General features: G+C 41.6%; 2 protein-coding genes across 3 annotated transcripts in view; one reads left to right on the forward strand and one right to left on the reverse strand.

Moving 5' to 3' along the window:
* Positions 1 to 5,684, forward strand: part of tm9sf2 (transmembrane 9 superfamily member 2) — a 35,606-nt gene extending 29,922 nt beyond the window's left edge. For both annotated transcript variants that reach the window (XM_023430572.2, XM_023430573.2), the window contains 3 exons: positions 684 to 795; positions 3,849 to 4,020; positions 4,398 to 5,684. In XM_023430572.2, the coding sequence (XP_023286340.1) occupies positions 684 to 795; positions 3,849 to 4,020; positions 4,398 to 4,465 (352 nt within the window). In that variant the 3' untranslated portion in view covers positions 4,466 to 5,684. The remainder of the gene's footprint in view (positions 1 to 683; positions 796 to 3,848; positions 4,021 to 4,397) is intronic.
* Positions 5,685 to 8,123: 2,439 nt separating this feature from the next.
* pcca (propionyl-CoA carboxylase subunit alpha) overlaps positions 8,124 to 25,523 on the reverse strand; it is a 33,230-nt gene continuing 15,830 nt past the window's right edge. Inside the window, exons 14-23 of the mRNA XM_023430574.2 lie at positions 25,299 to 25,373; positions 25,013 to 25,081; positions 24,818 to 24,893; positions 24,523 to 24,736; positions 19,805 to 19,907; positions 19,426 to 19,524; positions 19,261 to 19,314; positions 18,515 to 18,655; positions 17,333 to 17,410; positions 8,124 to 8,755 (exon numbers count right to left, since the gene is read on the reverse strand). Coding sequence (XP_023286342.1) covers positions 8,687 to 8,755; positions 17,333 to 17,410; positions 18,515 to 18,655; positions 19,261 to 19,314; positions 19,426 to 19,524; positions 19,805 to 19,907; positions 24,523 to 24,736; positions 24,818 to 24,893; positions 25,013 to 25,081; positions 25,299 to 25,373 — 978 coding nt within the window. The 3' untranslated portion in view covers positions 8,124 to 8,686. The remainder of the gene's footprint in view (positions 8,756 to 17,332; positions 17,411 to 18,514; positions 18,656 to 19,260; positions 19,315 to 19,425; positions 19,525 to 19,804; positions 19,908 to 24,522; positions 24,737 to 24,817; positions 24,894 to 25,012; positions 25,082 to 25,298; positions 25,374 to 25,523) is intronic.

Below are 25,523 nucleotides of genomic sequence, written 5' to 3' on the forward strand. Positions count from 1 at the left end.
AGAGGAGAAGCTACTAGCCCTCTTTCGCTGTCACTTCTAGTCGCGTTGCTCTCCTCCCCAGTAATGTTAAATTTAGCACCGAAAAAAACATAATAGTGGTAATTTAAATAGCGGTTCATGGGATTTATTAACCCTCAGGGGTCCCTCTGTCCTTTTTTGGACATTTTCTTCACTTTTCTTTTTTGATTTGCTGATCATTTTGGCTGTGTTACAGCTGGAAAGTGTCTTTTTTGACATATTTTTAAAATCCTATGTCAGTTACTGTTACAGGTCTATTATACACTGGTAACACATTTTGTACCCTATGGGGTTCCTTGCGTCCAAAAAAGGACACGCAAAGAAAATGCTATAAAATCATCATATATCAATATTTTTTTCAGCTTTTTTTTGCATACATCTCTTAAACCAATTCCGTTCTGCTCAAACCTACCAAATGTTTATTAGTTTTCAGGATTTTAACCCTTTAAATGCCAGTTTGAAGACATGTTGCCTCAAAATATGAGATATTTCCCACATAATACAGTCTTTTATATCAAGACATTTCTCAAAACTAGAATATGATCAGGGTGACTTTTGAACACTGGAAATAAATCATGTACTCATCCCGGCAGTAGCCCCCGTGGCACTCAAAATTTCCCTGGAATTTTCTAGTTCTTATTAACATGTCTCCTCCTTTCCTCCAGGTCCCATCAGATGTACTACATGTTTGGCTTCCTTTTCCTGGTCTTCATCATCCTGGTCATCACCTGCTCTGAGGCCACCATCCTGCTCTGCTACTTCCACTTGTGTGCTGAGGTAAACAGTGATCATGCAGTAACAATAAGACACCTCTAGATCCTAACACTGTGACTGAAGCTTTTGTTCAGAGTCAGATGTTTGAACCCTGAACCAAAACATCCTCCAATTGGTGAGTCGGTAGTGATGGCCAGTCACTGCCTATCTTCTGCTGGCTTCCAGCTCAACTCCTCCCTGTCCCACACCCAACCAGAGGCTCTTTGCACTGCCTTCCCAATCTGTGATCAGATTTCTTCCTCTCCTTTCCCTCTATTCCAAGAGGTGTGAGCATCTTCCACACAGACAGCACCTGGAAACCAGCCAGGCCTGCCACTCTTTGTCCCTGCATTGTTGGACTACGTTCTAATAATCCTTTTCTGAGGCCTCTTCACAGACATCTTGCCACAGGACTGTTGGTTCAGTCGGAATGCTCCTATTTGCATCCTCAGACCACAAGGCTGTGTCAGGCCTCAGGGATTTTTGGACAACCCGGGAGAGAGTGTAGAAGGGGCTCTTCTTGGTCTTCTTGGAGGAGGATGGCTTCTTCCCCTCACTGATGAACTGGTTAGATGGGATGGTCTCATGTGGGACTGACACTTTTTAAGTCTCTCCTGCTCCAAGATATCAGCCACTGCTCTCAGCCAGGGGAGATAAAGATGCTCTCATGGCAAGGTCCTAAGTGCAGCCCTGCAACTTGGATTGTGTCTCTGGTCTGCTTTCCTCCATGACTTGAAGTGGGAGGTTCCATGTCCTAGTCTCCCCATGGGTTCCCAATGATGTCCTCAACATGCTTTCTGCCTGTGCCACTGATGTTTTAGCTGCTCACTTCTCCTGATTTTGGGGTGACGCTTTCACCTTTGGCATTTTCATTGGCCTTGTCTCTGTATATCATCCCAACCTCTTTGCCACCTTGAACTCTTGGACCACTGATGATAGGGGTAGCTGTAACTGTCCAGACCAGGGCCCATATTCGCAAAGCCTCTTAAGGTTAAAAGGAGCTCTTATCATGCCGATTTAGGAAGTTGAGATTAATTGGGCTCCTAATCCTTTTTGACTAAGAGTAATTCACAAAGCCATTTAGCACTAAAAGTAGCAGCTGAGTCAGTCAGAGAAAAGTTCAAAGTAGTGGAGAGGACTCCTCACTTAACTCAGAACTCACTGAGACCACATCACAAAGAATCAATCAAATGTTCTGCCACAGGGTCGAGCTCAACAGCTGCATCATCGCAGTTTTTTGTATTTCAAATGTATTTCATTTTCTGGTTTTTGCTGGTAAAAGTTACAGCAGTACATGTGGTGTGTGAAATATTAACACTATTACATTCCCCGATGAGGAATGAGGAAGTGGGGATGAGGGAAAGTAACAAAGTAACTTAGCAATATAACCCAGTTAGCTTTTTACCCTCGCTACAAAGGTATGCCACATGAAAGAAATAAAACACCATTTACCAAAGCATCTTAATTAATTAAATGTTATTGGAACCAAAGCATAGTCAAAACGATCAAAGCGCTCATAAGAGTATAGTCTAGTTCAGTCTTTCTTTCACACTTCCAAATCATATCTTTTTTTTTGTTATTTTTTCTCTCTTTTTTTACCCAATTATATAGGTTAATCCAAACAATATATATATATCCCATATCCATATAAGAAACAGAAATGAATCACATTTAAATACAGTTCCTAAGTTAAATCAAAAGTCCTTTAAAATAGTTTTTGGTATAGTGAGTATTGTGAGTTGTGTGTTAATGAGTGTGAATGGGTTAAATTCAGTTCAGTTCAGTTGTGTTAGGGTCAGTTCAGTTCAGTTCAATGTGTGTGTGTGTGTGTGGTTTGGGCCTGGGTGTTTGTCCAAAAAGGCAGGGAAAGGGTTCAGTTTGGTTGAGGGGGTTTTGAGGGTTAAAGACGGGATAGTGTAGGGGAAGCCAGTAGAGTTACAGGCAAGAAGACAGCACTTAGCTTCTCTTTCTTGAGATCCAACCCAGGCAAGGCACAGCTACCGAGCATATCCAAGGGAAGACAGACAAACTTTCCTCCTTGACATACTCTGGATCAGCACACTTCCTCTGTCCAGGATTGTTTAGGGTGTACTTTTATGTAGTTCCTTATTTTCTTTAAGAGGTTCGATAGATTGTCCAGAAACTTGATTAAGTTTTTTAAGTTATCTCTCTTTCACTCCTCTCTGCCTTCCTCCATGCTGACAAAGAGCTTGTCAGACTTTTTCCCTTCCCCCAGCTCACAGGTGTGTCTCATTTATCTCCTCTCCTACCTACCCCTCTTCCCTTTCCTTTCCTTCCGGGAGGTAAAGGGCTAGGCTGCTCTTAGTTTTCTTTTTATGCTGTTTCTGCCACAATACGTAGTGCAAGAGAGAGAGAGAGCAGCAACACCAGACAACACCAAACCACAGTTTTAGGGTCGTAACAAACACAATAATCATTGTTTAGTTATCACTGACTGTCTTCGGTCAAAGGTCCAATGTATTGTAGTGTTTTGTGCAAGCCCAGTCCCAACACTTGCTCACACAGCTCACAGAGGAGGACCAGCTTGGTGAACTTCTGACCTACCTGTGAAGGTTTGCGTTCTCTTGTTTTTCCACTGATGTAATGGGCTCTTTGTAAATTGTCAGTAGTATTGTCATCATTGTACTACTTCCCTTGATATTTTATTGGGTTCTCCTCAGTTGATGGTTTAACTGTCCCGTGGACCTGGACCTCAGACTTGCTGGTCTTTTCCCCCTCTCTGATCACCATGCTTCTTGACCTGTTGCCAGGTCATCAAGTGCCTTCAAATTAACCAGTTTTGTGCATAAAAGTACTGTAATGGGAAAATAATTGTTCCCATAAAGTCGGCAGGTGTTCAACAGTGCGACTGTGGACTCCACAGTATCCCTACTTCAATGTAGGGTGATACTGAAATGATTTATGATTGATGATTTCCTCAGGGAAAACTGGGTGGTCATTCATGACTCAGGCCACTCACTCTTTCAAACCTTACATTCAAGGGCCTAAATCAACAAGCTTGTGATTCTTCCAGTCATCTCACCTCTGCCTGTATCTCCTCTTCCTTGTGTTCACAGGACTACCATTGGCAGTGGCGCTCTTTCCTGACAAGCGGCTTCACTGCTGTCTATTTCCTGGTCTACGCCATTCATTACTTCTTCTCTAAGCTGCAAATCACTGGTCTGGCCAGCACCATCCTGTACTTTGGATACACCATGATCATGGCTCTCATCTTTTTCTTATTCACTGGTAGGTAAATAAGTAATGAGGATGAGGGTTGGTGTTGTTTCTGTGTCTGTCTCATGCACATTGCTCCAGAACTGATCCTTGTTAAGATTTCAGTTCAGAGTGAAATCTTCTGCGAGGATATAATATTATTGATTATTGATGGCATTTTAAATCATTGGTGTCCTTGATGATACCAACAGTATCTGATGGCCCTGCTGTCTGCACTGTAGTGACTCCTGCTATTGGTCACTACAGTGAAAGATGAAAAGGAAAGATAAACTTGACTGATACCATTATTTATAATATTGTCATCATGAATAATATACAATATACACAATATACAGTAAATTATGCAGATTTTTTTTAATGCAGTTCTAATCGATTTTCTCTGTCCTCAGGTACAATCGGCTTCTTTGCCTGTTTCTGGTTTGTTACCAAGATTTATAGTGTGGTCAAAGTAGACTGAAGGATCCAAAAACACAAAAGACTATTTCTGGCTGGATGTTGCTTTGTCCCATCAAACTTTGAAACATTCAGCACTCAAACTGAACTTATTCACCTCCTCGTTTGATTTCTTCAGAGTTGACTCTGCCTCAGACAAATGATAGTTTGCTTTGTGTGCCTAAACTGTTTGTGTGTAATTGTGTCTGAGCATGTATACACTGGGGTATAATTTTTTACATACAGTATCTATCTGCATATAATCTGAATGAAATGAAATCACACCTCTACAAGCCTCCTCTCCGTTTCTGACTTAGAAGTGAGTCACGACTGGACTGTCCAGTGGTTTTGTCATGCATTTTAGGCGCATTTTAGTTTTTATGATCCCTGCATTTTATGTTTGCAGATCTAGTCAGACAAATAAAATTGTAGTGGTCTGCCTCTTAACAACTACTTACTACTAGTGGTGTTAAAATTAAATGTGCCCCTGTTACTATTTTAAATGATATTTTCATGTTTTGTGTGCAACACATCTTTGAAGGAAACTCTACTAATCTGTAATCTGTGTCAAATTTTACATTGTGTCCCAAAATCTATCTATGTTCACATTTCAACTGTCAAAATGGGTCAGTACGCTTGTTCCATTCCTGAGGCTCCTTCCAGTGTAGCCTACTTTCTTTAAATTTGGTCACGAGTGCTTTGTAGTCCCCAGTGTCCTCAAATGATACTGAAAAAGTTTTAATTTCTGTGAGCTGCTGGGCTATAACTGATTGATCCTCGACTAAGCATTTGTGGAGAGGTGTAGGTTTAGCCACCTGGCCTTCAGTTCTGTAAAAACACTTTACAAAGGCTACATCCCAGTTACAATATGACAGCTTCCATTATGCAGGTGTGTTTGGTCTGTGCTGTCAGCAAGAAATGATGCAATGCTTTGTTACACAGCAGTGTGTGTTTGTTTGTCCAGACTTTGTAGGCTTCAGGTCATTCCAAGCTTCAGACTCATGGCAGCTGTAATTCTTTAAGTCTGACCAATTTCACCAGCAGGTAGCAGTTAGATACTCATTTAACTTTTGTTATGGGCAGTAAACATCAGTATCATGTTTGCTTAGCTTTTTACAAAGACTGCAAAAATACACACACTAACTCATTTCACCTGTTTCGCTAAATGACCATCATCACATAATAGAAATGAAAAAACTGTAGAATTGATAGAAAGAATTTATTAAACAAGTCTCTGGAGCCAAGCAGCCTCCCTGTTCTGTAACATCTCTCTGAGGTCACATTTTCAAAACTCCACAGAGTTCTCTTCAACCTTCATCTTAACAGATAATCTCATCAGCGATGCTCAAATGCAACAACACACAGCTCAGGGTTGACTGGTACCAGAACACTGATCTAAAACACACTAACACTAACATTATAATATGTGTCACTGTTGTTTTAAGTAGCTTTTATTTATTTCTTAATTTGGTATAAACCAAGATTCCATTGCAACAAAAATAAGTGGCACTGGTTGATTGCATGGACAGTGTATGTGTTACAGAAATGAATCAAAAATGTTGCAACATGTTTCAGTTGGCTTTATTTTATTAAACTGAATCCTTTTTCAGTAACATAATACAAAACCAATGTATATTCCTTTTAGGAGAAAGATGTAGATATAAAGTAGTACTAGTGAACACAACTTTTCAGACTTTTCATCTAGATAACACCTTAACTCCTTTTCCCTTCTTGCCCCCTCGGGCATGCTGGAGCTGATCTTTCATAGAGGTTGCCCATGAATGGAATGTATTTTTAACTTTTAGATGTAGCAGAATTTTGTCTTTTATTTTCAGTTTTTCATTTTTGATCATTTTTCAAATAGCATGTAAACATGCAAAATGGTGTGTAAACAGTTTGGATGGTGGCAGTTTGAGAAAACAGTTCATGAAATTTGAAAAATGTTGATTGAATTGAGGGCATGTTCTGTTTAACATCCATATGTTGTTTGATTATAAAGCAGGTCTAGGTTCTATATTCGTACTGTGAAAGTATCAAAGTGCGCAGTCCACAGAGAAATGCACACAGCCTGTATTCAGAAACAGCCTTAAAACCAGCTATTAGGACTTCTGTAACTCAGGGTGGTGACTGTTTTGATGTGACATCAATCATGCCCCAAGCACACCTGGACCCACCATCCAACCATGCAGGATTTGGTTTGTCTGAGTGTTTACCTGAAATCTGCTATATTTATGCTCCTTCTCAGCCAGTGTTCTTCAAATGAGTGTGGTCTATCATCACCATCCCTGTACACAAGACAGTCTCAGTCCAGACTGTTCTGGTCTGTGGTTCTATAATGGTGCAACAAGTTACCAAAGTTTATCAGAGCAGGGATGTCCCTTTCTATCATTAAGAATCTGTTGAAGACTCATCCTTTTAGAGAACACCTCCTCTCCAAATACCCCTAACATGTCTAACTATCTCTATGAACTTTAACACTTCTTAACCTGATCTCCTTCACTTATTAAATAGATGTAGTACTTACTTACTTACTTACTGTTCATGCCAGAAGGCATTTCTCTCAGACTGTCAACAAGCAATTCTGCTCCTTTCTTAATCACACATAGAGCTGATCTTTATAATAACATCATGGATTTACATCCTAACGTAGCTTTTTATGTTTGGTCGTTGCTTCTTTAAAAGGACCATCGCCATCACCATTGTGAGGAAGGGCTTCTCTCTCCGTGTCTGCTCCTGTGTCTCCCTCTGTGTAGACTCTCAGATTTATTTACTCATTAATCCAAGGTGCCGTTCCTGATTGTTGCGGTCCACTTTAACCCCTGTGTACTTGTATAAAATGTGTAGTTTGTAGTTGATTACTCCACAAAAAAATTGATAAACAAAAACTCAACAAACCTTACCTGGGACTCCAGACTGTCCATGCTTCCTGTGCCCAGCTCTGATCTGTTTCCTTTTCCTAATGACACCTTTATGTTAAAGGTTAATTTCTTTGTTGTGAAGATTTCATCAAATGGTGGTTAATATTACTGGGGGATTACTCGCCATTTACTGCACTGGAAAACAATGTGCAGCATGTAAATTTTCCTTTTCTCTGAGCCACAACTACTCATAGTAGGCAGGTGTGTGTGTGTGAGGGGGAGGTTTTATTATAGAATAATCATGGTGGTGGGGGGGGCATGTCCCTCACCCTAACCCAACCTTCCAATTACTGGCCAACTCACCAACTGTATGTGTAGCAGTAGAGACAGCTACACATTCTTTGTTGCAGGGGGCAAACTGGCCCTTCGATGTCAGTTTTGGATTTTGGGAAGTTCTGGGTTTTGCTCTCTGTTGCCATGGAAGAGGAAGTGCAGTAGTGAGGTCTCCATTGTAGGCACCAGTGCTACTGCTACAAGGTCCACAAATAAGAGGCAAGCAATAAAAAACCATCCCGAGAAGACGAGATCCTGAGATGGGGTGGTCCTCGTCTGAGGTGAATCCAAACCATGGCAGGAAAATCCACCCGACCTGCTCACTGTTACAGTTTTGACTCAGTCAAGTTTGTAAACGCAAACTGGTCACTGTTTGTCCACCTCCCATTGGTCACATCAACACCATGTGCTGTTAGTCATACGGTGTCATCTCTATTCTTACTTTAACGGTCTGACTACACAACTAAAAACAACAGTCAGATAAACTAAAGGTGGAAAAGAAGGAGCACTTTATTAGTTGTATGTAGAGTGTCTTTTAGTGTCAGTTAAACCATTACATATTTGCACCTTGAGCGGTATTGAGCTACACAAACTGTTCCATTCCAGTATAGCAGAGCTGAATAGACTCTTTTTGGTACTCTAATCTATGAAAAAATACATCTGAAAAATCAGCAGCGGCTTATAAAACCAAAGGTCCATGTTCTTCCATTATACTGGAATGGCAGGAAAATCTCTCAAAACTTTGGCAGGTAATCCAAAAGGCCAGAAAGCACAGGGGTAAAGTCAAAAAATGTTTTGTTTAGTAGGTGAACTGACCCTTTAACAAAAACTAACAAACAGGTCAAGAAAACACACAACATGAAGGAGTCTGCTCATACAGCTTGGCTTTGAGTCACCATCACGGAAACTAAACTGGTGGGGGCCGCTGTGGAGACTGACCACTGGCAAAACAAATCAAGCTTCTGTCTAGTCTGTTTGCTGTTTGGATCTTCGTCTGTGGACTCAGAGGAGTAAGGCTCGTCCTGGTGCTGATGTGACATGTCAAAGGTTCCGTTTTATTCAAGCTCTACCAGCAGGTCTCCCTCTCCCACCGTCTCCCCTGGCTTACAGTGGACACTCTTGACCTGGAAAGACACATGTAACCCACAATAAATTGGCATAAATAATTATAAATAATTCATTAAAATGCTTAAATAATTTAGTTAGAATTGTGTGCATTTCACTGAATAAAAGCAATTAAAAAATATCTGATAGTAATTTAATGGGTACAATTAAAAGTATGCGTATATAAAAATTGTAATGACATTTCCCCTCTAAGAGACTTGGTGCCCTGTTTTCTTGTGGACATAATGTAAGCTCAGAAAACACAGATAGAGACACATACACATGACAAACAAGATGGCGAGCCAAACTTGCGGACTACGTTCCTAAAGATACAGATTCATCATCACACTAGTAAGAAGACACACTGCGTGAAAGACTGTAACTGCTAGATACAAGTTACAACAATCCCAAACTCATTTTACGAGCAGAACCTGTCACACTTACCTATTGAGCCTCTGAACAACTTAAAGTAGAAGCTGCTAATAGTCAAGATGTGTATTGAAGTAGATATCACATTCCCTAAGAGCTTCCTTGGGTTGGAAATTGAAATGCCTACCTCAGCCTTGATTGTATCCGACATGCGCTTAACCCTGTCCTCACTTTTAATAGGCACCAACACTCTAAGTATCGTGTATGAGCAGTACTCAAACGCCACACCTCCCAGTCATTTCCCTATGTGTGGTCTTTAAAACTCTTGAAATAAGACAGACAGGAACAGACTCCAGTCTTGGAGTCATGAGACTGTTCAGCAAAGACCTCAAGATTATCGGCCCTGGTCAAACCAAAGTTGTGGAAGGATCAGAGCATCACATGGAAGTTGGATAATGGTTGAACCACCAAAAACCTCTTCCCTATCAGGTGGCGTAATGGTCACAAATGGCCCAGCAAGCCTTCAACCCAAACTGCCTCCCTGCATACATCCTCAAGAATGTTTCAAATATTTTTATTGTGAAGCAAACAATATATCAAAATATCTCCATCTTTGGTTTATACAATTTTTCACTATTTTGTAATATAAGTAACAAAGGTGTCCTACAAATAAGTACATAAATGAAAAACAATAAATGGGAGGAAAATGGAAAAAATATACAAAAGATAAGTACATAGTTACCTTTATTAAAACAAAATAAATAAATAGTAACTCCCTCCCTGACCCACCCCGTCCCACTCACCCAGTACTACTCAGGTTGTTCTACTTCCTGTTTCAAGAAAGAAATAATTGGTTGCCACGTCCTTTTGAAGTCTTCCAACCTACCACTAAGAGAATAACGAATCCTTTCAAGGTGTAATGTATCAGTCAGTGACGTTAACCATGCTTTGAAAGTAGGTGTCTCCGTTTTTTTCCAATGGAGGAGAACAAGTTTTTTCCCCACAGAGGAGACCATAGGATAGAAGGTGGCGCTGCCTATTCTGTAGGTTCCCAATGCTCCCTGATGTACCTAGTATAATCAAGAGTGGATCTGGTCGTAATGTAGTCTTGAAGAACTTTGAGAAAAATGAAAACACTGCTGTCCAGAAATTTTCTAGTTTGGGGCATAGTGTGTAACTGTGAAGTAGATTTGCCTCCGCTTGGTTACATTTTTCACAGGTGGGTGATATTTCTGGAAATATTCTATGTAGTTTTACTCTTGAGTAATGCAGCCTATGCAGAATTTTAAACTGGATCAGGCAGTGTCTAGCATTCAGGGAGCTGGTGTTGATATATCTCAGGCTTTCCTTCCATATATTCTCTTCTATCCCCGTACCCAATTCTTTTCCCCAGCCTTCCCCAATAGTGCTGTGTATAATTGGGTTGTAGCTATAATATGATTTTTTAAGGTGGATGGGAGACATCACAATAGCACCGATCGAATAGGGAAAACAATCCTCTCGCTCCATGTCCAGCCAGCTGGCAAGCACAACTGTCTCATCCAGCCAGTAGGAGATGCAACGGATATTTGCTGCCCAATAATACCTGATAAAGTCTGGAAGGGCCAACCCACCATTTGTTTTACTTTTGCACAGGTGCCTCTTTCTGATCCTATGCGATTTGTAGTTCCAAATAAATGAAAGAATCATAGAATCTAGTTTTTTAAAGTAGGTTTTACTAAGGAAGATGGGTAAGTTTTGTAAAAGGTACAGTAACTGAGGGAAACAGACCATTTTGACTGCATTCACTCTACCTATCAAGGAAATAGGAAGGGTTTTCCAGAACTCCAGTTTATTTTTAAACTTATTTAATATAGCCACATAATTAGCCTCAAATAATTTATTATATTTCTTTGTAATTTCTAACCCCAAGTACGTGAATTTCTCCCATGCCAATCTGAATGGAGTTCGCTCTAGTGCATCTGGGTCACTGCATCGCACTGGCATCAGCTCACCTTTTGTCCAGTTCACTCTGTATCCAGAGAACGAGCTAAATAAATCAATCGTCTCTAATAAAACAGGCATTGAAGTTTTTGGCTCTGTAATAAAGGTCAAAATGTCATCCGCATATAGCGATATTTTATTTGTGGTGTAATCTGTGTCATAACCGTGAATCTCTTTGTTTGTGCGAATGGTTGCCGCTAATGGCTCCAGTGCTAGCGCAAACAGCAAGGGGCTAAGAGGGCACCCCTGTCTAGTGCCTCTATATAGGTTAATTGTCTCTGACATTGTCTGATTAGTGAGAACTCTGGCAGTAGGATTGGAGTAAAGTAATTTTATCCACGAGATAAATCTTGTTCCAAGTCCAAATTTTCCTAATACAGCATATAAATATGGGAACTCTACGCAGTCAAAAGCTTTTTCAGCATCCAAACTCAGAATGAAAAGATCTTCTATTGGGTGTCTGGGGGAATACAGGATATTGAGTAGGCGTCTAACATTATGAAATAAGTGCCTGCCTGGGATAAACCCGGTCTGATCTGGATGTATTAGCCTGGTTACAAGAGGACTGAGTCTCGAAGCTAGAGTTTTAGTCAAGATTTTCAAGTCAGAATTTAGTAGTGACACTGGTCTATATGAGCCCACCTGCTTTAAGTCCTTCCCCTTCTTTGGGATAAGCGTTATTGTAGCCTCATTCAGTGTTGATGGTAATTTGCCATCCTCCAAGGACTTCTTATACATCCTGAGAAGAAATGGGGACATTTTATTACTAAATTTTTTATAAAACTCATTACCTATCCCATCTGGACCCGCGCTTTTTCCATTCTTCAGGGAATTAATTGTTTTCCTTATGTCTCCCTCTGTGATTTCCATTCCTAAGGAATTCTGATCACTCAGAAAGTGTTGGTATTTGACATGCATCTAGGAACTGTTCCATAGTCTCAGGAGCATGTGCCTGGGAGCTGTATAAAACCTCATAATAATGGCGAAATGCGTTATTAATATCATTGTGTGAAGTGACAGGGGTGCCATTTCCTGATCTTATCTTATGAATATCTCTATCACTTTCCCTTTTCCGCAATTGTCTTGCCAACAGTTTGTGAGGTTTATCTCCAAATTCAAAAAAAGTCTGTTTAGTAAAAGTAAAGGCTTTAGAAATTTTTTCAGACAAAAGTGTATTGAGCTGATATTTGAGGGCTGAGATTTTATTGTGTTTCTCTGCAGAGGGCTGGGCAGCATTTTCTGCATCCAATTTTCGTATCTGCTCCTCTAGATCCGCTTGCTTTTGATTATTGCGTTTCTTTTGTGAAGACTGATATGAAATAATGCATCCTCGTATGTATGCTTTGAAAGACTCCCATAAAAGAACTGGGGAGATGTCATCTTTATCATTTGTTTCAAAAAATATTTCCATCTGAGTCTCCAAATATTCGCAGAATTGTTTCCTTGTTAGCAACTGTGGGTCAAGCCTCCAGGATCTAAAGTTCCTCCTCAGCTCAAGCAGCTTCAGTGAGACAGAAACCGGGCAGTGGTCCGAGATTATTATGTTGTGATATTTAGCATTATTTGCCCCAGATAGAAGTTTGCTGTCTAACAGAAAAAAATCGATTCTGGAGTACACATTATGAGTTCGAGAATGAAATGAGTACTCTCTACCGGTTGCATTTAAGATTCTCCACACATCCACCAAATTGGAATTTTTAATAAATGAATTCAGAAAATTGGAAGCGTTGGATTGGGGTGATCTCTGATTTGATGATCTGTCCAGATAGGTATCTAAAACCAGATTGAAATCCCCACCGATGATGAGATTTGTATTTGACATATCCGGGATCATACTAAAAGTCTTTCTAAAAAATTCTGGGTCATCCCAATTTGGTCCATACATGTTCAGTAATGTGATTGGTATGGAATGTATCTCTCCTGTGACCATGATGTATCTCCCATCTTTGTCAGCTATAGTAGATTTGTGTAGAAAGGGAACATTTTTACGAATTATTATGGCTGCTCCCCTTGCTTTGGCTGTAAATTTGGAATGGTATACTTGTTTATCCAACTGGCTCTAATTTTATTGTGTGCTTCATTTTTCAAATGTGTCTCCTGTAAAAAAATTACATCTGCTTGGATCCGTCTCAAATGAGATAGTACCTTCCCTCGTTTTACCGGTTCATTAATTCCATTTACATTCCACGAGCACAATGTTAGATTTCCTCCTGTTCTCATGTCTCCCCTTGCCATGTCAGTGTGTGTAGTCATGATGACACATCTGTTCCAACTGTGATTCCTAACATGGCATCTCTATTTCTGTGTATTTTGTTCTAAGTAGTACTTTTGCCCACCCTGCCCTTGTCCCGATACGCACCGTAAAGAAAAACCCTAACAAGAAGAAAAAGCCCGCCTCCCCACGGGTCTACCTACAGTCAAAAACCTGGGAGTGAAACCCGGCCTCCACCGCAGAGGTCCGATCTCCCCAACTCTTATCAAAAAACCTGTTCTTAATCATTATCATGCTCCTACAGTAACTGTGTAGCTCAGCAGTTATGTAAACAACCAAAAACCTTAATAAACTGTGGTTATATTGATTCTAACGATAACTGGGAATATTCATATTCAAATGATGAATAGAGAACCTTAGGCTACATTCTTTAGTTCCTCTCCTGATGCTACCATCTAGTCCGGGTTAAATGCGCATATGAACATGAAGAATTTTATGCACAGCACCACCTGGAGTGGGGGAAGGCGCTAACCCTGTTATCAGCTCAGCAAGAGAGCTTCTATTTGTCTTAGCTTATTAAATCAGAATGTGAAAGGAATATCTTATACCCCACTGAAACTATTAATATTAATTGTGGCTTTAAATGTAAACAAAACATCGGTAAATGCCGTGATTTCTGGTCACCTGTTGAAGTCCTCAGATTCCGTTCATCTCCGGGAATGAGATTTACACATATCTGGACTGTTGTTATAGTCTCACCGTCTCCTCACTCTGATGGCCCGAAGTGGCGGGTTGCGTACTCGCGCGCTTCCTCTGGATCTGTGAAGAGCCTCTCTGACCCGTTGTGTGTCACCCGTAGCTTGGCAGGATACAGAAGTCCAAACCTAACCCCGGGTTTGTCGCGTAGTAGCTTTCTGGCTGGGGTGAAAGCAGCTCGGCGTCTTGCGATTTCAGGTGGCAGGTCTCTGAAGATCTGTATCCGCCGGCCCCGGTACATTAGATCTCTGATGGATATCGCCTTCTGCATTATATCTTCATAGGTGTGGCAGTAATGCAGCCTTGCAATAAAGTGTCGAGGGGGTTCATCATTGCCGGGTCGTTTCCTCAGGGCTCTATGGGCTCGGTCTATCACTGGTGTCTCTGTTAGGTTTAACACTTCTTTTAACAACTGAGCCACAAACTCTCTCGGCTTTTGGCCATTTTCATTCCCCTCTTTAATTCCGGCCACTCTCAGATTCTGTCGCTTCGAACGGCTTTCCAGATCAATGCATTTCTCTGATAGTACTTCGACTTGCCCAGAGAGCCTCCCCACTTTGTCTTCCAACTCTTGTATTGTGTCTGAAGTGTCGTTAGCAGCATCGGCTAGCTCCTTCAAAGCTTGGTTTTGTGCGCCCATTTGGGTATTAAGCGCCAATATTGCTGTGTCACTTGCGGTTCTCAGCGCAGCTATCTCCCCTCTCAAGGTGGTAGTTACCTCTCTGATCTCCGCCTCGATCTTCTGCAAATGTCCGACTTCACACGTGCTAGCTCTGCGTGTAGTGATGTAATGGCCTTTAGCACATCGTTGCTATCCGTCTGCTGGGCGTTCTCACCGGCTCTCGTCTCCGTAGTCGAGCCCGAGGCTTCATGCAGAGTCGTCTCCTCGTCCAGGTCGTGTTTTGCATTAGTTTTCCTCTGCATTTTCGACGTGCCCGTTCTCGTATAACAGTTCTCAAACTGTTAATGGGTAAATTTCCCAAAGTTTCGTTCGTGTGGCTTTGTTGAAATGGAGTTTTAAACTTAAAATCTGCGAGAGCTACTGAAGAGTGCGTCCTACTCGCTCATCGCTTCCCGCCTCTCTCCCATCCTCAAGAATGAATCAGACCATGATATCACTATCTCTCCAAAGAATGTGATAGCTAAAGTGAACTCTGTTCAAAGTGTTAAGTCTGTCACCTCTGGCAGCTCTGACACACCAACCAAACCCGGCCAAAAACCAAAGAACAACTTTAGCTTTGGAGACTCTTCAATAGCCAATGAATGGAAAGAACGGATAACTGAAAAACTGAACTCCATGCCAGATGTGCTCGCACAGCATGACCTTGTATTTGGGTGCACTGACAAAATAAAATGTCACATAAAGCTCAGTGATGAAACACCATTCAAGCACAAAGTGAGACCTATGCATCCACAGGACATTGATGCTTTAAGTAAGCATCTTCAGAAATTATCTGTGAGTCAGAGTCTCCCTTCTCCTCACTGACTGTAGTCATCAGATAGAAAAACGGTGGTGTCAGACTCTAAGCTTTCTGTAGTCAACGCAACCTCCAAACGGTGAAGGATTCATATGCCTTACCAAACTTAGGAGTCTTTCTCAGCTTTGAACAGATCCAAATGGTTTGCAGTACTGGATCTGAAGTCTGGCTTCTACCAGATTGAGATGGAGGAGTCAGATAAAAACAAAACTGGATTTGTCTGTCTTGGGTTCTTCAAGTTTAATAGGATGCCACAGGGGATCCCCAACACCCCTAGCACATTCCAAAGACTTATGGAGCATTGCATGGGAGAGCTAAATCTGAAAGAAGCTTTGTTTTCATCAACGATTTGATAGTTTTATCCGTACCACTGGAAGAACACGAGGAAAGACTGCTAAATGTGCGCAGCAGGTTGAGGAAGTATGGCCTGAAACTGTCTCCTGACATATGTAAGTTCTTTCGGACATCTGTCAAGTACCTAGGCCACACTGTGTGTGAAAGAGGCTTAGAAACAGACCCTGAAAACCTGGACAATCTGAAAGATCTAAGAACCTTCCAGGGATTCTGTGGTTATTACTGCCAATTCATAAAAGACTACTCAAAGATTGTCAAAACTCTCTATGCACTCATTGCTGGATACCCGCCACTGCAGCAACACAGCAACGTCAAAGTAAATAGTGAAATACCACAATCTTAAAGATGTCTTTCATCGCAGATGGACAGCCGAATGACAAGTCGCATATGAAATCGTCATCGAAAAGTTGACAACCGCCCCTGTTCTTGGGTTCACTGACCCGAAGTTACCCTACATCCTACACACAGATGCAAGCACAGTGGGTTTAGGCGCTGCCCTGTATCAGGAACAACAAGGACAGAGATGTGTCATCGCTTACACAAGCCGCAGCTTATCACAGTGTGAGGCCAGACATCCAGCTCACAAATTGGAATTCCTTGCCCTTAAATGGGCAGTAACAGAGAAGTTCCTTGCTGTCACCAACAGCAACCCACTGATCCATCCTCACCTCTGCTAGGCTTGATGCTACAAGCCACAGAAGGCTGCAATACAGATCAGGAAAGCAAAACCAGGACTCAGACCAACTGTCCAGAAGTCCAAACAGTGGAATAACAAACAGGTACGGTAATATTCATTCAGTTTAGATTTGGAAACTTATTCCACCTGTGAGGGGAAGAAAAAGAGTTAACTCAAAAAACAGAACCAATATAGGTATAGCTTAGTAACCTAAAAGCAAGATAACCACTTATAGACCGGTCTAATAATAGAAAACTAAATTTGAAATTCTAAAATAAAGAATTTAAACAAACCATCCAATGTGGGTGTATTATCTGAACTAAACTATTCCTAACCTTGGTAAAATAATTTAAATGAGGAAAAGTGAGTTTGATTTAAATTCTCATTACCTGCAGGACTATTAATTTGATTGAGTAAATTGTTCTATGCTGTCAACCCCACTCTAGTCAAACTTAACACTTGTCCAGTACAGTAGCTTTATTAGTGTCATATATGTTCATATGAATGACACACCACCCACCCACAGAAAACACCTGGTAAATGTGTTTACACTTAATGAATCTGAAAGAACATGAACAACATGCTCCATTATTTTACTTATTTCAGTTTAATGTGTCTTATCTGTCTCCAACATTAATTTTAAAGTAGCTAGAAACAGCTGCACCAACCAATGTTCTGTTTCGTTATATTCATTAATAAGGGTACACAGATCTTGCAGGGTTAGGGTTAGTGACTGACGATGACAGTGGTCAGTATTTCATACTGGTACCTTTGCTTGTTTGACAGCAGTCAAACTGTTCTGCATCTTCATGGCTTCAATCACACAGATCTCCTGACCTTCTGCAACCTACAACGACACACAAATGACCAGAGGGTAAGAACGAGTGTTTAAGTTCACCTATAATGTTTGCAGCTTTTCTGTCAGCACAGGAAAAGGTCTATGTGTGTTAGTGTACTGTAGGTCTATGTATGAGTGTATTGTAGGTCTATGTGTGTTAGTGTAATTTAGGTCTATGTGTGAGTGTATTGTAGCGCTATGTGTGAGTATGTTGTAGGTCTATGTGTGTGAGTGTGTTGTAGGTCTATGTTTGAGAGTGTTGTAGGTCTGTGTGTGTGAGTGTATTGTTGGTCCATGTGTGTGAGTGTGTTGTAGGTCTATGTATGAGTGTATTGTAGGTCTATGTGTGAGTATGTTTTAGGTCTATGTGTGTGAGTGTGTTCTAAGTGTGTGTGTGTGTGTGTGTGTGTTGTAGGTCCATGTGTGTGAGTGTGTTGTAGGTCTGTGTGTGTTGTAGGTCTATGTGTGTGTTCTACATCTATCTGTGTGAGTGTGTTGTAGGTCTGTGTGTGTGAGTGTATTGTAGGTCTATGTGTGAGTGTATTGTAGGTCAATATGTGAGTGTGTTGTAGGTCTATGTGTGAGTGTGTTCTAAGTGTGTGTGTGTGTTTGTGTGTGTGTGTGTGTGTGTGTGTGTGTGTGTGTGTGTGTGTGTGTGTGTGAGTATGTTGTAGGTCCATGTGTGTGAGTATGTTGTAGGTCCGTTTGTGTGAGTTTGTTGTAGGTCTGTGTGTTGTAGGTCTATGTGTGTGAGTGTGTTGTAGGTCTATGTGTGTGTTCTACATCTATGTGTGTGAGTGTGTTGTAGGTCTGTGTGTGAGTGTATTGTAGGTCTATGTGTGAGTGTATTGTAGGTCTATATGTGAGTGTATTGTAGGTCTATATGTGAGTGTGTTGTAGGTCTATGTGTGTGAGTGTGTTCTAAGTGTGTGTGTGTGTGTGTGTGTGTGTGAGTGTGTTGTAGGTCCATGTTTTTGAGTGTGTTGTAGGTCTATGTATGAGAGTGTTGTAGGTCTGTGTGTGTGAGTGTATTGTTGGTCCATGTGTGTGAGTGTGTTGTAGGTCTTTGTGTGTGAGTGTGTTGTAGGCCTGTGTGTGAGTATGCTGTGTTACCGTGTCTCCAGGCTTGACGGACACAGCCACCATCGTGCCTGGCATCGGAGAACGCAGAATACTGCTTGTGTCTTCTGGGACTTTCTCTGGCATATAGGAGTTCAACTGTGCAGCTAACTTAGACAGAACATGAACCTGAAACTACATGAAAATACAGAATGTGAGAAACACTGTCTCTTTTAAAGGGGAACTCTACTTTTACACGGTGCATTTACAGGTGTTGGGGAGTAAGACAGTGAACAGTAGAGCCAAGTGTCACCTGAGTCAGTCTGGTTTGGGTCAGAAGAACACCTTGAGTTATGAAGAAGTGAAGTCTGCTGAAGGTTAGAGGAGCTGCTACTCTATCTAATTTTTAACTTTCAGTCATAGGAGCTCAAATGAACTAAAACAGATGGATTGTCTGGACCACGTGTGTGGACCAGCTTTCTGGATTGTGAACATCGAAAAAAGCTGCCAGTCTCTTTAAGAGAACATTTATTTTGAAATTCAGTTCTTATATAAAATTGAAAGCCTGAACCTTTTGAAGGATTTGTACACCGCTATTCAGAATTCAGAAAACAGTAAGAAATCTTAATACAGTAGGGATGACAGCTGATGTATGTACTGTATACCATCATCTCTGTTCGACCCTGTGATCCATTGACCTCCTGTGACTGTGTTAGAGCTAACACTACACTACAGCTTAGATGTAACATGTGTGATGATGATATGTGTGTGTGTGTGTGTGTGTGTGCGCGCAGACATACTGATGTGCCGAGGTACTGCAGGACGATCTTTCCTGAAGCACCTCTGGACAGACACTAAAACAAAAAGGACAAATATCATCTACATCTGCAGGCTGTAACTGACATCTCTCTTCAGTATAAGGTAATAACAACCTGAACCTGTGTGTGTGCTGGTGTATGTGTTACCTGTAGCATCCTGTGTGTGCCGTTGATGGTGAGTGGCAGCAGTGTGGAGGCCAGGTTCCACTGTCCACTGACTTCCACCTTTCCTCCATCGACTTCCACCTGCAAACAGATGACTGTTCTTCAGCAGAGGCTCAGAGACAGTGACATGCTGGTGTCAGTCTACACAGGGACTATAACCACATAACTTATCTCTTCTTTATCTTAGGCTTTGATTTACAGCTGTTATTTACATCACAGCTGTAATTTTTCATTTCTCCTCTTTCCAGTATAACAGGGTCTTGTGCGTCATGGTCACTCTGTTTTCAATCACTCTTCACTGTTTAATTTATATGTAGATCAATATATATCATTTTCTCATGGATGCACTTTAGATACTCACAGTGTAAACATTTCCTGATTTAGTAACCTCCACAGCATGGTGTCCCTCCCCCAGCTCCACACACAGCTCCCAGTGGTTCTCTTTCATAGGGGTGGATGACACTCTGTAACACACACAGATCTTTTTATATTAATAGAGGCCAAAGAATCAGAGCTGCTTTTCTGCAGTAATAACACTATGTAGAAATAATCAAACAGCTACTCCTGTTCACCTGTGTCGCCTACATGCTCTAAACTGTGTTACCACGTTTGTAATGAAGCACACTCATGTCCTTTGTTAGTATTCTCTCATTCAAAACACTGTGTGTTTAATATTAAGATACACACACACAAATTATTAACATCTTATGTGTCAAGCTGTGTAAAAATTGGTTGGACAAATACAACTTTCTGCTTTACAATAAATAAACAATAATAATTAAATTAGAGTTAGAGTTTGGCAGTGGGATCAAAGATCCCCCTGAGATGAGACGTTTGCTACTGTAGCTGCTTCTCCGTCCTGCCAGAATTTTGTGGAGAGGGTGGTTGGTATTGTCTAATATGGCCTCCACAACAGTCCTGAGTGAGTCCAGACCCCTGCCAAGCACAGACCCAACCTTTTTGACCAGCTCCCGTTCATGTCTGAAATGCTGCTGCCCCAGCAGACTGCAGCATAGAAAAGCTTCACTACAGACGTGTAAGGACCTGAGCCAGCTCTGCCCCTTCTGGTAGATGGCATTCATGTTCAGGGACCAGTCCAGTGTACTGTCCTGGTGAACACCTAGGTATTTATAAGTGTGCACCACCTCAATGTCTTTCCCTTTTATGTTGACAAGGTGAAAGGTGGGCTTAGATCTCCGAAAGTCGATGACCATCTCCTTGGTCTTTGAGATGTTCAGAAAGAGGCAGTTCTTGTAGCTTCATTCACTGAAGGCCATTGTCAGATCCCTGCACTCTACTAGGATTAAAGTAGCGCAGCCTATACATATTAAGCTTATACCAGGGGCTAGCTAGGTAGCAGTGTAGCAGCATGTGCCTCTTGTAGCATGGCTTGATGGAGGTGGGGGTTTTGGTAAAAATAAAAAGCCCCTGCAATACTCCCATTTTTCCAATCAAGAAGCCACACTCTCATTGCAGTACTAACAATGCTAGGACATAAATTCAGCAAAGAGAAACTTCAGTTTTGCCAAAAAGAAGTTGAATATCTGAGTGGAAATAAGAGGTCAATTGCTCCCTCACAGTTAGAAGCTATTGCTAAAGATCCAAAACCACAAACAGTGGGACAAATGCTCTCTTTTCAGGGGATGGTGGGGTTCAGTCATCTGTGGCTTTGTGACTATGCTATCAAAACAGCGCCTCTGCGAGCCCTAATATGGGCAGCAGGACAAACAAACAACTCAACCCAGCTAGAGTGGACAGAGGAGGCAAAGGTGCCTTCCATGCACTAAAAGGAGACCTGCAATCTGCCCCAGCACTGGGAAACCCTGACTATTCCAAGCCATTACACAGTCATATGTTGCAGAAAAATCTGGATATGCAAGTGCAGTATTGTTGCAAGATACACCAACATGTAAACAACCATTAACCTACTACAGCACCAAATTGGATAAGATTGAATCAGGCTGGCCACCCTGGTATCAGGGACTGGCAGCAGCAACCTTTGCTTTTCAAAAGGCCTCAGCGTTAACAATGGGACACAAGGCCTTGCTCATGAACCCGCAGTTCTATCTAACTCAAGCTAGAAGAACAGCTGAAAGTTATACTTTCGGCATCTGAACTCACCATCCAAAGATGCAATACAGTGAATCCTGCAACCAGGATGGTGTTGCCTGTGGATGGCACGCCGCACGACTGTGTCCAAACAACACTTTCATGCAAGCATGTGATGATCTCTATAATCAACCAATCACAGCGGTTCTCAAATTGTTTGTAGATGGCTCCTGTTAGCTACAGGAAACCATGCTGGTTATGCCATCATACAATTAGATAAGGATAACATCTTTACAGAAATTCAAGCATCCAAGGCTGCACAACCATGTTCTGTGCAACTTGTAGAAATCAAAGTTTAACAGCTGCATTTATGTTAGCATGAGGAAAGCGTCTTAATGTATACACAGACTCATCTTAAGCATATGTGTGTGTCACATACATGGAAACATTTGGACACAGAGAGGTTTTCTTAGAGCTGATGGCACCCCAGTAACACACGGGTAAGCTGTCTCTGCTCTGTTAAATGCAATGCACCTCCCTACAGCTGTCGCTATCATTAAGTGTCCAGCACATCAAAGGACAGACTCTTTAATTGCCAAGGACAATAATTTAGCAGATGAAGTTGCAAAATGTGCAGCAGTTAGCACAACTACAGGCCCATTGTTGGTAGCTGAAGATTGTGAACCTCTAACAACTCTATCTTCTCTAATACAGGCACAGGAGAGAGCTGATCCTTTTGAGAAGTCGGTCTGGTTGAAAAAGGGGTCTATCAAGGTAACATGAGATGGTCCTCAAAAGGGTTTTTGGATAAGTTCTCATGGTCATTTTCTGTTTCCTGTTTTGTTGTTGCATTTCGCTATGAGAAATGCAACCTTTCTTACCACTGCGCAAGGGGGGAAGTTATCAAATGCCTCCAAGCAGTTTGGTGGTCACCATCCTTGGCAGCCACAGTTGATAGAATATTGCATGTGTGTACATTATAACACAAGGATAGCTTTTTCGACACCACAAGATGGTCCATTTAGGCATTTAATGATAGATTATGTGGACATGATCACAAGAATAAGAATGATAATAAGATGGATTGAAGAAACACCAACGACGTGACCAGACTATAAATCAGATCAATCAAATCAAGTTGTTGTGCAGAGAGGTTTTTCCACGGTTTGGTTTACCAGATACTATTAGCTCAGACACCTGACCACATTTTGTAGCACAAGCAATTAAGATAACATTAAAGATGCTAGGGATAAAGCAGACATTTGGGTGTGTATACCATCCTCAGTAACAGGGAGCAGTAAAACGAGCTAATGGCACTTTAAAAGCAAAGTTGGCTAAAATAATGTCAGACAGCAACTGTAAACTGGATGGAGGCTTTACCACTGGGACTAATGTCTATGAGATCACAGACTAGCAGACTAACACATCTAATACCTCATGAAAGTGCACAGGGAGATCAATGTCCGTCCCATACCTTAGAGGCCATATGAGGGTCCTCCACTTGAATAGTTAGAAAAAGAGTTAACCAGTTATGTACAACATCTAACATATCCATAAGGTTATCTTCCAATAGATGAAAGGTGCCACAAAGGAGAGAGAAGCTGCCATTTCAGACCAATTGCAGAGGATATGCCCAGGAAAGTGGGTATATGTAAAGGTGTTTAAAAGAAAGTGGAACCAACCCAGGCGTGAAGGCCCCTTTAAGCTCATCTTAGCAACACCAACAGCCCTAAATGTCGAAGATAAGTCATGGCAGAAGGCCCAGGATTCAGTTGGGAAAGCAACCAACTGCCTCAGGATACACAGTTCCAGTCCAAGGAGGACCCACTGCAGGAATATTTCCACCATTGACACCACATCCACTAAAGCCTTCAATACTGTACCAGTTGCTCCATGGTGAGATGGCAGTCCAACAGCCAAAACCACCACTTCCTACCGAGGAGACAGAGGAGAAATCATACTTTCCAATCACCCCTAATTCCAGTCATATGCCTCCATGGCCATGAGCAGCACCAATATATTCTGACCAATAGCCCCAATCACCTGAGGAACCACTCGCACAACCTTTCACCAGCAACACTGCTAGTGATAACACTGCAAATGATACTGCACCCAAGGAAGTTGGAGACCCAAACAAAGTGGTTGACATGATGCCACAGGAGTTCGAACTTCTTAGCCATCGCCCAAGAGTCAGTCTTGACGCCTACGAGGAATTGGAATATGTCGCAACACTCAGCCACAGTGAATGTAATGAATGAATACAATACACCAATCACCGTGGACTATATAATCTCACGGACTTCCACAATTACATGCATGAACACACCACACTATAGCAATAGATTACTGAGAACATAAAGAGTATTATGTTTGAAGAGCACATAAAGACCACAATGCTCCAAAATAAGATCCTGGATTGTGGACAATTTCAATAACAAGTTCAAGTGTCCAAGTTTGCTAAATGTGTTTAATTAGAAACAAGCTCACAATAGATTCTTCACAAGTGCCTCCAGTTCATCACCCTTATTAGCCAGGGAGTTGACCTTTCCCATGAGGACTGATGGTAGAAAAAGCTTATATCTCCATCTCCTAGCCTTTAGCTTATCCCCTTTAGCTTAGCCCCAGCTCTGTATCCACATGGTACACATCTATCAAGGTCATTGTCCTTGCTATTATCATTTTCCTGTGATTCCAACAGTACATTCTAATCTGTGCACTCAGCAGGCTTCTTCAGCTCAGCTGGTATTGGATGTTTAACTCCGTATCTGGTAGACTTTAAAGCCAGGAGTTCTTCCATCGTGTACGTTGTTTTCTCCATCAGCAGACAAAACAACGTAGAATAAAAAACGCCAATCAACAAAAAATACACTAATATATCGCATAGAAAAAAAACTACGCTACTACTACTACTACTACTACTGCTGCTAGGGTTAGCCCTAATATTCAAATATGAATTTGAATATGGTGATAATCAAAAAAAGTCTTTGCCTGTGATTGATTATGATCACATCAGGCTTTCTGCGTCCTCACCTCAGGTTACCCAGGATCCTCTGTGACCGGAGCTGTGCAGAGATGTAGAGAGCTGCTGCCGAGGCCAGCAGCTCCCGGCGTCTGTCTGCCTCCAGCTGGTGACCTTTGAATCCGTTTGGATAAACTTCTGGCAGGAAGTTGGTGCTGATGTCACCAGAGATGAAGCGAGGGTGGGTGATTATTTCCCTCAGGAGGGGAATGTTGTGGGTCACACCTGGAAAGAGGCACAAACCTCATTGCAAAAAAGAAAAGCTTGTTTCTTATCTAATTTTCAGTGTAAAAATGTTTGGCGTACCTCTGATAACGTAGTTATCCAGAGCGTCCTCCATCCGGGCCAGGGCCTCAGCTCGCGTAGCTCCGTAGGTCACCAGCTACAACAGAGACCACAGGAAATGATTGCAGAAACACAAACCCTGTAATCTACCTATTTTTGTGACTATGTCTAAAAATATGAAACACACATTTACAGATCCACTGTATACTGACTGACCTTAGAGATCATGGGGTCGTAATAGATGCTGATGTCACTGCCCTCCTGGATGCCGCTGTCCACACGGACCTGACAGAGTGAGGGATGGACAGGAAAAAGTTCAGGCCCTTAGCGTGAGGAGACCAGAAGATTCGGGTCCAGACTACAGGGTCTGAGGCTGACTCTCGTTTATGCAACAGTGGGCAGCAAGTTATGTAGACTGATGAGGTGAGTCTATGTTACAAACAAGTCATCCACAGAAGTTTTAATACTGTTGTCACTCTCTCACACACACACACACACTTACATTGCTGAGGTTGAGTGGCTCTTGGTATTGAGACAAACGTCCAATGGAGGGAAGACCAAAAGACTTGTAAGGATCCTGAGAGAAGAGAACAAACTTCCAGTTTCATGCACAACAGTAAAATCAGCAGAGGTTCAGATGTTTAAATTACTTTCATAAAAAACACCACTGTCAGATGATATATATATATATATATATATATATATATATATATATATATATATATAT

Source organism: Seriola lalandi, unplaced genomic scaffold, assembly GCF_002814215.2.
Source record: "Seriola lalandi dorsalis isolate HSWRI2012SDOR001 ecotype SW California unplaced genomic scaffold, Sedor1 jcf7180002054907, whole genome shotgun sequence".
NCBI lineage: Eukaryota > Metazoa > Chordata > Actinopteri > Carangiformes > Carangidae > Seriola > Seriola lalandi.